This window comes from Grus americana, chromosome 9 (assembly GCF_028858705.1).
Source record: "Grus americana isolate bGruAme1 chromosome 9, bGruAme1.mat, whole genome shotgun sequence".
NCBI lineage: Eukaryota > Metazoa > Chordata > Aves > Gruiformes > Gruidae > Grus > Grus americana.
In genome coordinates, this window is record NC_072860.1 from 11,585,770 (window position 1) to 11,598,869 (window position 13,100).

Consider the following 13,100-nt stretch of genomic DNA (forward strand, 5'->3'; position numbering starts at 1 on the left):
TAATAAATAATAGTCATTGCCTGAAAGACCTTACAGTTTAAACCTCCAACGTTGCACGTAGTTACATGAAAGCTGAAATTTGCAACTTTGAATAGTCCCATTCTTCGAAGTCAGCGGTTTCAAAACAGTCCATTGTTTTTCTTTAAAAACAAAAAGGGAGTTTGTGGCTGCACGGTGGATTTGTATGAAGGCTCCCATATTTCTGTGAGTGTTGCCCTACTTTGAATGGTCGGGCTTTACATGAGCAGTAAATTCAACTCCTTCAGGAAGAAGTTATTAATTTACTGGGCATGTTTTATACAGCTCCAGAGTGCGTGTACCTGTGGTCGTGGCTAGGATTTCCAGGTATGAGCTGTCTCTCAAGTCAAACTGTCATAGATTCAGAAATCCTGTACAAATACACAAGGTCTTTAAGAATGTATTAGGGCAAAAATGTGGTTGGACAAGGAGGCCATATCTGGGGGGAAAAGCAAGTGCATAGCAGCAGGCTTTGTGTTCATACAAGTCATGTGAAATGTCTGTGGCTTTTGTTTAGCTTTTCCCTCATTCTAGGGAATTGACATCTTTCTTCCACTATGCAACCTGGTATGTTAGGGATGTTCTGCAGGAGGCATTTTTGGAGTCTGCTGCCTCAAGATCAGTACAGTAGGCCCAAACTATTGTATATTGTATAACTAAAAATAAATGAACTGGAATTGCTGCAAATTAAAAGAAAGGATGTCTCTGAGAGCAGAGTTAAGCATAGATTAAGAAGTTTGCTGAAGCTGAGTATAGGACAATAGTCAAATAAAGAGGACAAGACAGACAAAAAAAGTAACTAGAGTGTGATACCACAGGATTACACATCCTCAGCTGTAAGCGTGTGAATTATTTTATTACCAAAAATAAATTGGAAAACATTTATGTATTACTTTCAATATTGTCAGTTGTAATAACCAAGGTGTACTTCAGCATGCTTGTTTGTGTTTAACTCAAATCTAGAGAAACTAGGACGTGGAAAAAGGAAAGCAGGGCCTGCTGTGGGCAAACAAGATACTGGATGGAAGCAGACAAAAGCAGAGGCTATTTTGAACTCTTCAATCAAATGCAATAGTAGTTGGGGAAAAAAATTGCTAGAAATACACTCACTTGTCTATGTGGATGCATTTGTACCAAAAATGTGACGAGGAGACCCTGATGGTAACTTTTCATTTTGCATCAAGAGACAGTTGCCATCCCAGATACAAATTCAATTTCAATTACATTTCACAATTAGAACTATTAATCAGGACTTTATAAACAAAGGTATTGACTACTCAGTAGCGAGCATGCACTTCCATTGAGAAGTTAGGAAGATTACCAACTAGTTTCTGTATAAGTTACTTCAAGGAGGAAGCATAAGGAGAAGGGGAGAGCCTTGTAACTCATTGGAAATGACTTCTAAAAGTAGACTGCACAGATGCATTAGTGAGTATTCATGGAATATAGTTCAACCAGTTGGACTGTGTAGAGGGAGAGATCTTTTGAACTATCAAAGAAAAGAATTTTTTTTCAAGTAGCTATTTTAAGGCCGCAATCATAACTACAAATGCAGGGAAACTATCCCGCATATTTCCCCTGTGCAGGCATCTACTAGTCCCACTGCAGAAATATAAGACTGAAAGAGATGACTTCAGGTCATCACATCCTAGTCCCTGCTGTTTCATCCAGCCACATAATAGATCTTCATAGCGTAAATGGGACTTAATGTGTCTCAAAAGTAGTGAGGCTTTTTTTGCCTTGCTACTTCACATAGAACTGCTCCAGTTCATCACTTCTCTGATGGTTAGAAATGGAGTTATACAGACTAATTTACAGCTTATTTTGTGTGTGGATATCTTTTAGCTTGAATACTGCCCTTGTGTGTAGGTAACATTGTTATGTATGTGTGTGTGTATATAAACATGTTATATATATTTAATAAACATGCCCTCTTGATAGGGTTTGTTTTGTTTTTTTTAGTTTGCCCTTGTGAAACAGACTGTCTACTTCCTGGTCACTTTAGTATCTTTTTGCTGCATTTCTTCCCATTAGAACTTTTGTTCTTAATAAGTCTTACAAGTGCCATGTTACTTCCCTTTGTCTTCTGGAAAATTACAATTTAAATTTTAGGATTGTATGTAACTTTCTCTACCAAAATCACATTAGTGACTGTTGATCATCCTTTGATCAGTTATTATTCCAATGGCTTTCTCCTGTGTCAACTTTCAATTTATAACCTTTTGGTTTATGGCAGAAATTATTTCTAAATTAATGACTTTGCAGTTTGTACTTTTCAATTTCTTTTTTCTTTTTTTTCTTTCAACATAAAATTTCCTATAAATTGTCTAACAGATGATAAGTACAGGTTTTGAAAAGTGCAAGAGAGGAATCCAGATGGTGGGGTAGCATAGAAAAGGTTGGTCCCTCATTTTGGTCAAATAAGGAATATAGTCACACACACACACACCCCCCAAAAAAACCCAAAAAGTGGTGCTTAATCTGCTTATAAGACAGACTGATAACTAGAAAGATGAGGCTGGAAACAAAAGAAACATAATGGGAAAATGATCTACTCAATGTGTAATTAATACTAGCATCTGTCACCATTTAATGAATGCTGCACTAATCAGAGGATTTTGTCATGTTAGTAAAACGTTTAGTTACTTCCCCACAAAAGGCAGGCATCGTATGTATACAAAACTAACGGCGTTCTGTGCAATATTATGCATAACAGTTGGGATAACTGAATTTTATCAAGTATGTAACTGCAGAATTGTATGTTTGGTCAGAGATCAGCAACTAGATTCTCTAACAAATATATACAGGACATCTAGATGAGCAAATACTGTAAGTAACTAGGCAAACAGTTCTGATGACTGTTCCTGTTCTTTACCCATCATTTCTCCTATTGTTTAGTGTTCACTTCTACATCTTCAGTCAGTTTCAAATTAAATCAATATATTCTGAGCACAGCATGTTATTTTGGATACTGAGGACTACAATAGTTTCTTTAAAAATCCTTTAATTAATTGTTTTCATTTAAAAAATAAACTTGTTTTCTGGCTTTTTTTAGCTGTAAGTAAAAATTCTGAACCTACAGCACTTAAATCTTAAAAAACATTTTTAAAAAATCCCTTTTCAATAAACAACCCAATTCCATGTCAGAGCTCTATAAATCCTAAGTTAAAAAAAAAAAAACAAAAACCTTAGCATTTTTACTACAATTTCAATTTTAAGAGACATCAGTAAGTGATTGTTTTACTGGTTGTGGGTTGGTTGATTTTCAGTTGTGAGTATGTTCAGGCTGTATTGAAACCTGCAAGGATAGTTCCTCCATTTTGAAGGAGGAACTCCATTGAAAACTGGTACTATACAGTTAACAAAGTGTTGGCTTGTTTTTAATTCTTAATGATGGCAGTTGATATATAACCTCTTTGATTGACAGAAGATGGCATTTGAAGTGCTTAGGCCAGATGGATTGGGAAAAAAAATTAACAGATGTTATTATAGTAATCAAGCTAAAATTAATTTCATGTTATATGAAACATTTTTTTGCAAGTCTGATTTAAAGTAAAGGTCTGTGGGAGATGAACCTTTTTCAAAGTCATACTATTTTATTTGCATCTGAAAGCCAAAGGATGCCATACTAGTTATTTCCTAGTTGGACGAATTCTCTTCAAGTCTCTTCTTTGACATTTCAAATGGTAAATTTGAGTTCTGAACAAACAAAAAGAGTGCAGAAATTTCTCTAAAGGGGGCTTAGAAAACAATAGTTTTGTTATGAGCTATTTGTATAGAGGACTTCAGTTGCATAAAACTAGCAGCTTCTTGTTGTCTTAAATGAGAATCATTTCAACCATAGTTTGATGACTTCAGGATAAGGAAGCCATTTTGTTCTAGCTCAGAAATGCTCTGTTATGCTGAAAAAGGGTATTTCGAAAATAATTTAACACTTTCATGGTAATGATATCACACAGTATTAGTTATTATCAGGAGAATGTTTGCTAAACCTAAAATACATAGGGAAATCCCCTTTGCTTTTTCATGCTCTTTAATTCAGATGTCTAAGTAAACAGTAGAGCTGCTTGGAAAATGGAAAGAGTTTCTCTGGGGAAATAATGCTGTATTGGAAAAACATTAATATTGTTGTCAGGTGTTTCTGTCCAAATCTAAAATATGTTGGTTTAGCACTGTTGTGATGTTGTGTTGTAGTTTGGATGCCTGATGGTATCTCTCACTTCTTCCATAATGCACCACCTCTGGATGTATGCAGTTGCTAGATCTTATCCATAAGATTTTGGGGAAGATTTGGGAATTCTTTAATCATGCTGCAATACTGAAGATGTAATCCAGCACAAGAACCCAACTGACATAGGAAAATTTGGACTTTTAATAACTGAAATGCAATTTGTGATGTGTTGCAGTAGCAATGTTGGTATTTCAGGGCCTTCCTTATTGGTGGATCAAGGTTGCTCTGCAGAAGGCATCACATACAGCAATATGTGGTGGATTTTTTCTTTCCCAAAAGACTCACTTCTCTCAGTTTTTGTTTTTTTCCCCATGAACATTACTAAATGCTTAACCCTGTGAAACATTCATTTATGAATTTGAAATTAGATATAACTGATATTGAGTCCTTAAGTGATTATTACTTGATATTAAGTCCTTAAGTTGTTATTACTTGTGAAGTTAAGTTGTTTGTGAGCCTACAATAATTCAGTACTGTCATGTGGGCTTATAAAATTTCTTTTTCAATAGTGGTTGAGCTGTTATTTGAAAATGTATTGGAATATTCTCATATCAATTTCAGTTAAGATATGTTAAAGCTAATAAAATCATTTTAGTTAATTCTGTTACCATTATTTGCTGTCAATGTGGTTTTTTGTGTCAATGGTAGCCTAGAGATGAATATTTTCTTTTATCTAGGCTGATTTTTGTTCACTTGTAACTAGTTTCTAATACACAGACAGCAGTATCACACTGAATTGCAATGTTTAATCTCCCATTTTATTTTTAGTTTTATGCAGGGCTTTAATATTTGTGGATTTATTCAAAGGTATCACGTTTGATCTAGTTCTACCTGCCAAGAATGGTTTTCAGGTCGTGAAGGTGTAATAGTTTCTCAAGGTAAGCAATCACCACTATCTTCTGCTTAATTAAGTAAATGTTTCTTACTGTACCTGTCTGTTGTTTACATGTACGTTATTGTCAGTGCTTATTCTTCCAGAGAAACATTTAGTTATATTCTTCACTTGCCTTACTTTAGGTAGTACATCCTTTATCCCTGTTGCTCTCTGTCTTGGGAAACCTCAGGAGTAATTCTACTTTTGTGTTACCAAAGGTAAGTTTGTGTTCCTATCTGTTGTCTTGTTTCCCTTCTTGCTGCTTCAGTGTTAGGAAAATAATTATTTCTTCTTTTCTGTTGCCTTTATTAACCAAGAGCAATTTTCCTTATTTCATTTTCCACATACACTGCAGCATTCATCATGAAGAACCATCAGATATGTTTACTTGACTAGGTGTACCATATATTTATACTTTGTTCATTTAGCAAAAATGAATTAAATGCACTCAGTAATGTGTTCAAGGGAAGGAAGAAGGAGAAAAGAGTAGAAGGCAAAGCTAGAAAAGGATCAAGATTTTTATTTCAAGGTGTACTAGGCTATGAAAGGTCTTATCTAAAGATGCACCAGTGTAAATTAAAATTTATTTTTAAAAAAAGCTTGTTAAAGCTGGTCTAAATTACTCTGTGGATGCTTATTGTAAAGATCTACTTGATTTTGATTTGGTATAAACTGAATCAATTTGTGTTAAACTGAAATAAGCCTAAATTAAACCAAAGTAAAAGTGCCTGCAGCTTTTGGATGGACTTCACTAAATTAGATTAAAATTATGCACTGGGTGCAACCAGTGTAAATGTCATTTGTTGGATGAAACCTGAATGAGACAAATTATCTGGAGAATTGTAGTAACTAGAAGAAAGAATGCTAGTGCACAGTAAAATGATCAAAATCACTTGTCAAAAAGGCAAAATGATATTGTAGAAGCAGAAGCTTAGGACAGTGTCTGAAGCTGGAGTTCTAAATAAGATGACAGTGAACAATAGAGTGAAAGGAATGACAACAGATGGGTATGGCAGGCAAGAGAAGCTGTGTAGCTGGAAAGCATAAAACGAGCAAGCAGATACATGTGACAGAAAATGCAATGTATGTTTTTAATATACATACACATCAAATTATCATGACAATTGGTAATGAAAGGATAGATTTCAGCATTTGCTAAGTTGGTGCTACAGTTGAATTGTACAGTTATTCCCTCCTATGCAGTTTACAATGAGACTGAAACCTACAGGTAACAAGTGTTAAGTTCAATGTAAAACAAGTAATTAAAATTGGACTGGACAAAACTGGCATCTGAAGAAACAGAAAGGAGAAAAAACCTTTCCAGAGAGCATGCTACCTGTAGTACTGAGTTGATAATTGATAGAGAAAAAGGGCTATATTGGGCTTGCATGGCAAGGTTTTGGTAGTGGGGGGCTACAGGGGTGGCTTCTGTGAGAAGTTGCTAGAAGCTTCCCCTGTGTCTGATAGAGCTAATGCCAGCCGGCTGACATTATGGACCCGCCGCCAGCCAAGGCCGAGCCTGTCAGCAACAGTGATAGTGCCTCTGAGATAACATGTTTAAGAAGGGAAAAAAAACCTGCACAACTGCAGCCAAAGAGAGGAGTGAGAAGATGTGAGAGAAACAACCCTACAGACACCAAGGTCAGTGCAGAAGAAGAGGGAGGAGGAGCTCCAGGCGCTGGAGCAGAGATTCCCGTCCAGCCTGTGGAGAAGACCATGGTGAGACAGGCTGTCCCCCTGCAGCCCATGGAGGATGATGGTGGAGCAGAGATTTCACCTGCAGCCTGTGGAGGACTCCACACCAGAGCAGGTAAATGCCCAAAGCAGGCTGTGACCCCGTGGGAAGCCCGTGCTGGACAGGCAGGACCTGTGGAGAGAGGAACTCACGCCGGAGCAGGTTTGCGGGCAGGACTTGTGACCTTGTGGGGGACCCACACAGGAGCAGTCTGTTCCTGAAGGTCTGCACCCCGTGGAAGGGACCTGCACTGGAGCAGTTGGTGAAGAACTGCAGCTCATGGGAAGGACTCATGTTGGAGAAGTTGATTGAGGACTGTCTCCTGTGGGAGTAACCCCACACTGGAGCAGGAGAAGAGTGTGAGAAGTCCTCCCCCTGAGGAGGAAGGAGCAGCAGAGACAACATGTGATGAGCTGGCTGCAACTCCCATTCCCCATCCCCTGGTGCTGCTGGGGGGCAGGAGGGAGAGAAATCGGGAGTGAAGTTGAGCCTGGGAAGAAGGGAGGGGTTAGGGGGAGGTGTCTGAAAGATTTGGGTTTATTTTCTCATTACTTGACTCTCATTTGGTAATAAATCAATTTTGTCGAGTCAAGTCTGTTTTGCCTGTGACGGTAATTGGTGAGTGATCTCTCCCTGTCCTTATCTCAACCCATGAGCCTTTTGTTATCTTTTCTCTCCTCTGTCCAGCTGAGGATGGACAGCGACAGAGTAGCTTTGGGGGGCACCTGGCCTCCAGCCAGGGTCAACCCACCACAAGGGCATACTTGTCACCACAGCTTTTTCTGAAAACTGGAGACATGGGTAAGGATCAAGTATATCAGAATGGCTGCACAGTGTGATGGATTCTTTAGTGTTCCTGTCATTTGATCGGGTGGAATTAAAGCTGTAAATAGACAGCAAGGACACTTTGAAAAACACATTCAGATTGTTAGTCTGTTCTTTAAAAAGTGTGATGAGATTGTAGGGGCCAGCACAATAGATGTTTCTCAAAATTTAGAGATGTCAGCACTGAAAGTGAGCTGACCACTTAAGAATATGGGAAAACAGTTTTCAGCAGATATTAGAGTGGTTGCAGATACTTATCATCCTGATTTGTATATATCCCAGAAGGGAGCAGTGGGATGATTGAACTAAAACTTCATCTGTAATCAAAAGGATTGCCAGTTATATGCACATACCCTGCTAAGAGAGATGCAGATTCCCTAGAAGAGGACTTTACATTGTAACACTGCTGTACTTTAGGACTTTTTATACACATAGCAGCGAGTCTGACTGTTCTGTTGTTTGGGTTTTTTACTCTAATGAAGAAAAAAAAAATTTAAAAAAACCCAAAAAAACAAAACCAAAAAACAACAAAACAGAAGAAATTTAAAGCATAGACTAGACCTGAAATTGTAACAAGGATACCTTGAAACTGAAGTAAGGAGGATAAAAGTAAAAGAAATGGTTTCAAATGAAACCTGTCAGTGTCTTATCCATCTAGAAAAGAATGTTATGTCTTGCACTTAGCTAGCATCCTTTGTTCTGTTAAATAGTGGAATAATCTCTTTGTGGCGGTCTTATCTAGGTCTGCCTGTTTAATCACGTTAATAAATGGCAAGTATCATGCTCATAATTGAAGACTCTGATCCTCAAGAGTAATTTTTTATTCCCTCTGATAGTGTCGCTTTCCCCTCAGCACATACCCTCCTCCCTTCTGCAGTCTCTCTCTCTCTTCTGCCCTTGTATTGTTTCTCTGATCTGTGTGCACAAGTCTGTGTAAAGGTAGAAGTTAGCTGCCAAAGCACCTGTGCTGTAAGCTCTGTGATAAAGATCTGTAGCTTTTTTTTTTTTTTTTTGCTTCTTTTCTTGCCTTTTTTTTTCACCAGCAAGCTCTAGGAAAACCAATGAAGAAAGACACTAACATAGGAATAAACCAGGTATGTAACTGAGAGGAAGGACATAGGAATAAACCAGGTATGTAACTGAGAGGAAAGGAAGAGATCATGGCAAGGCAGCAGATTTCTTGCTCAAACATAACTACTGCATTCCCCAAAGGAAAAGACAATTATTTTTTCCAAGCTTTTTATTCCATCTTCCTCCTTTATTTTACTAAAATGTTTTTCAGGTACTTTAAGTGGAAGGCTTTGGTAATCACGCACACAGAGCTAATCCCATATCTTAAGTGGGTTGATGTTTCTGAGTATAAGTGGGGGAAAATGAACAGTTTTGTAGTTGCTACATAGGAAATTTTGGAATTGTGATATTTCTTATCTCTTTTTCTCCATGCACTTGAAATATTTGTTAGTAGCAACTCACAAAACAGTTTGCATTGACACCAGAAACTCATATTTCTTTCCATATGCCATTGTCTTTACAGTTGTACTCTACTGCCATCACTGTTTTAATTTTGTTTGCTAACGAAATTGTTTTATCTTTTCTTGCTATTAATAGTAATTTATTTTTTTGCCCAAAACCAAAGCAGACGTAGGGGAGGGAAGTACGTGGGCTTGCATGATGATTATTGTGAACCTGAGAAGAATCTGTACAAACTTTCAAGTACACACTATTGTCCCAAATTTCAACCTGATGGTCTGGGAGAATTTGGTTTTTTCCCTTGTAGAACAGTTTCTTTAGCACAGCATGTTAAGTTTTGCACTTCAGACTCTTTGGTATATCTGAACTGGACATCCCATAGAAAGACTGAAAAATGGACTATGTCTAATAAATGCCAGAGACACCTAACTTTTTTTTTTTCCCTTGTGAGTGCACATGAGAAGGAAACTACTATCCTGTGCAGATGTGATCCGATCAGTGTAGACAAAATAGTAATATGTATAACTTCCTGTACTATAGCAAATGCAAACATCAAATTTTGTAGCAATTGTCAAATGAAGCATGGGTGTTATAAGCCCTAATTTAAATTTCAAAAAAAAGGCAATAATTTGCCAGAAGACAAGCAAAAAGCATCCAATTTCACAGACATAACAGGCAGCAACTAGTACCTCTTTGATTCTGTATTGTGCATGCCTGAAATGTGTAATGGCATCAGTGCATGGGTTTAGTTTAATTTCAGTTTGGTCAGCTCTTGCACTGTTGCACTCAGATATGGTTCATTTTTTGTTCTTACTCCTAGAAAGTTTTCCTTCAAAGACTTCTGGAAACCCTAAATAAATGAAGGCTTCATTAACTGCAGCCTCTTGATAGTCCATTTTACCTTCTTATCCAATGGAGCACATCAAAACCTGCCAGCAATTTTGAGGTGCTTAGGTATTATTGCGCGCGCGCGCACACACACACTCCCCGAAACCAGTGTAGTTCATTCCGCCAGGCTGTATTTGCTAGTGAACACTGTTCACATTCTTGCATATTAACCAAATCAAGACTCCTAAAATAATCTCCTTTGGCCAATCATAGCAAAGTAACATAAAGACTTTATTTTAAAACAAAAAAAAAAAGAAAGAAAAAGGAAAAAAAAGTTCAATCATAACAATCATCAACTCCGTTTTCTTTGGTGCTTCCATCTCTCTGTATGATTAAAAACTTCATATCACACAACCCTTCCTGAATCCACCTTTCTCCAAGACCATAGGAAATGTGCGATATATTGTAGTAGCTATGAAATAGTTTGTGGAGTTTGTAACTAAGCCCACTGGATGTTTGTTAAAGAAAACAGTTGCAATGGGTGTAGCGCAGGTGGATTGTTACATTCTGCAAACCATAAAGGCTAGGGAGGCATTATTATTTTCTAGATCTTTCCAAAGAAATATGCAGGTCTGCAGTTCATACGTGTTGTACCTTAACAGCATTATGTGACTATTCCTCACTGCCTTCAGATGTACTCTAAAAGTAATTTAAGTGGGTCTTAAGTTTTAAGTGCATTAGAAATGTTCTAATTTTAACTCAGATGTATTCTATATACTTCAATAAACTGTTTTATTACATGTGAATTTCAGTATATCAAGAAGAAGAAATAATGGTGAACTGTGAAGATGGTCATTTAATCCAGATAAACCAGTCTTCTCTTTAAATTGCTGCTAACTTACTAGAACTATTTTGCTTACACAAATATTAACATCCATATTTATGTACACTTGTATTTATTGATTACTATCTAAAACTTTAGAGTGCTGATTTCTTTTTTTAACAGAAACTTGTTATAAATGGCAGGAGGCACAGATATATACAAGTAACAGTACTAATACTACTTAATTAGTCAGAGGACAGGTGGGACATTGTCCCTGAGTAGTCAGTCAGAAAGTAAAAGAATATTTAAGAAGTGACTGTATAGCAGCAATAAAAGCTTGCCTCCTCACTAGCCTGGCACGGTTGGAGATTTACTTTAATTGGTGAATGTATTAAATCTTTCTGTTGATGCAGTGTAATTAGGAGGGAGAGTGGTCTTGCTGGTTAGGTTGTTTAACTTACTGCATTTTATCCCCTTCAGTTACAACTATTTTCACACCAATATCCATTGATTGCAACTGCTTTTCAGCTCTGACGTTTATTACAGCAACCCAAAGTCTCCAAAATAAGGCAGACTTAAAACCATGTATTAAGAGTTTTGTTTGGGTTTTGTTTTTTTAAATTTTACTCTTACATGGAATAAGGAAACTGGAAATAACTGGTTTTCCTGATGGACAGTGAGTTCCATGTGAATGCTTCTTTTTACACTCTAGGTCAAGCTAAATACCGTGAGGTAATGATGGTGTACACTAGGCCATCCATCCTCATCTTCTGCTGGCTCTTCTCCATATTCCTGTATTTACAAAGGACTGAAATAGCCAGCTGAGCATTTACCTTTCATCCTTACATATTATAGAAGCATGGTTGGGCAAAAGTTTGGATTTTCAGGTAAGTATCCTTGAAGCGATCATACTTGCCAAAAAGCTCCATACAGCGTGATAGCAACACTCTGAAAAATCAAGTAGTCAGCCACAGAAGAGAAACATCTGTTCGTGGATTGAGATGTTGCTGGAATTTCATAAAACTGGCAAAAGATGCCTCTCTGATTGTAGGGCTGAGGTTCTGCTACCAAAAAAACCCAAAAAACTTACTGCAAGCAATGGATATGAAAGATCTTAATTTTTGCAAGATTTTTGTGTAGCCATCATTAACTACCTTAAACGTGAGAGTGACTGCCATTTTCTTTTGTGTAGAGACAGTGAGGAAATTATTAGAAAAAAAGTTGCTATGTAACTGTGCCAAGATCATGGTATGAATATGCGGTAGTATTTGTTAAATGTCATCTCTGGAACTATCAATTTTTTTAACTGTTTCACAACATCTTCTGAGATACCTATATGTTGCTTGTTATACTGTATGAAGGCACAGTAGGAATATTTAAACAAAGGATATCTTTTCATTGCCAAAAATCTAACTGGTTTTGGAGGCAGGAGGAAAAAATAGAGACATAGCAGATTCTTCAGTTCCAGAAGATCTGCATTCTTGCTTGTAAGTTAATCACAATACGCCATTAGTAGCCTTACATGAAACAACTGCCCATGTGTGTTACTGTTCAACAGCTTATCCCATAGGGATCAAAATAGCATTTGCTTTAGCTGCATCAGTGTCAATGCATAAGGACAGCCTCACTCCAGCTCGTTATAAAGTTATTTAACATTTTATTTTAGTTCTTTTGCGAATACCTGTGCATTGTTGGTGTTACTTGGTTACATATTTTAGCTATAATACATGGCTGCCTCTTGGTGAAAAGTGAGTAAAATGTTAAAGTACCTCTTTTGCATTTTTTAAAGTGACCTAGAAGCCTAAGCTTCGTTCACTTGCAAAATGAGCGTAGGTCTGTCTAAGCCTAAAGATTTGTATTGTCCTATTTACATTTTCCTTTATTGCTTGTGCAGTCGAAGCTGTAGTGTGGATGTAGCTGCAACTGCATGAGAAACTTCATAGTACTATAGTATCAGCTTCTCAATTAGATGTGGCTATTAGAATAACAGCAGAAAAAACTATGACAAGAGAAGTGCTTTTTCATAAGTAAAACTGCATCTACATTAACAAGGACAGGAAAGATGAAGCAGGTAAACTTTGCACTGTGCTAATTTCAGAATTTAAAAAAAAAATCTATCTAGTGAAGGCATTTGACTTCATGGTGTGGAAATTGAGCTTAGGTTTACAAACTCTTAGGCAACAGATTAGCTGATACTGGCTTCAAGCAATGAATTAACTGAAAGATATGTAGGTATACAGATCATAGCTTTAGAAACATCTATCTTACTATTATCTCCTTGAAGATGTTTCAGTAA

General features: G+C 37.1%; 1 protein-coding gene across 5 annotated transcripts in view; it reads left to right on the forward strand.

The window, feature by feature from the left end:
- Positions 1-13,100, forward strand: part of FBXO36 (F-box protein 36) — a 30,598-nt gene that overhangs the window by 3,087 nt on the left and 14,411 nt on the right. The window contains exon 2 of one of the 5 annotated variants that reach the window (XM_054835707.1): positions 5,267-5,341. The exons of the other annotated variants lie outside the window; for them this stretch is intronic. Coding sequence (XP_054691682.1) covers positions 5,267-5,341 — 75 coding nt within the window. The remainder of the gene's footprint in view (positions 1-5,266; positions 5,342-13,100) is intronic. 5 annotated transcript variants of the gene reach the window in all.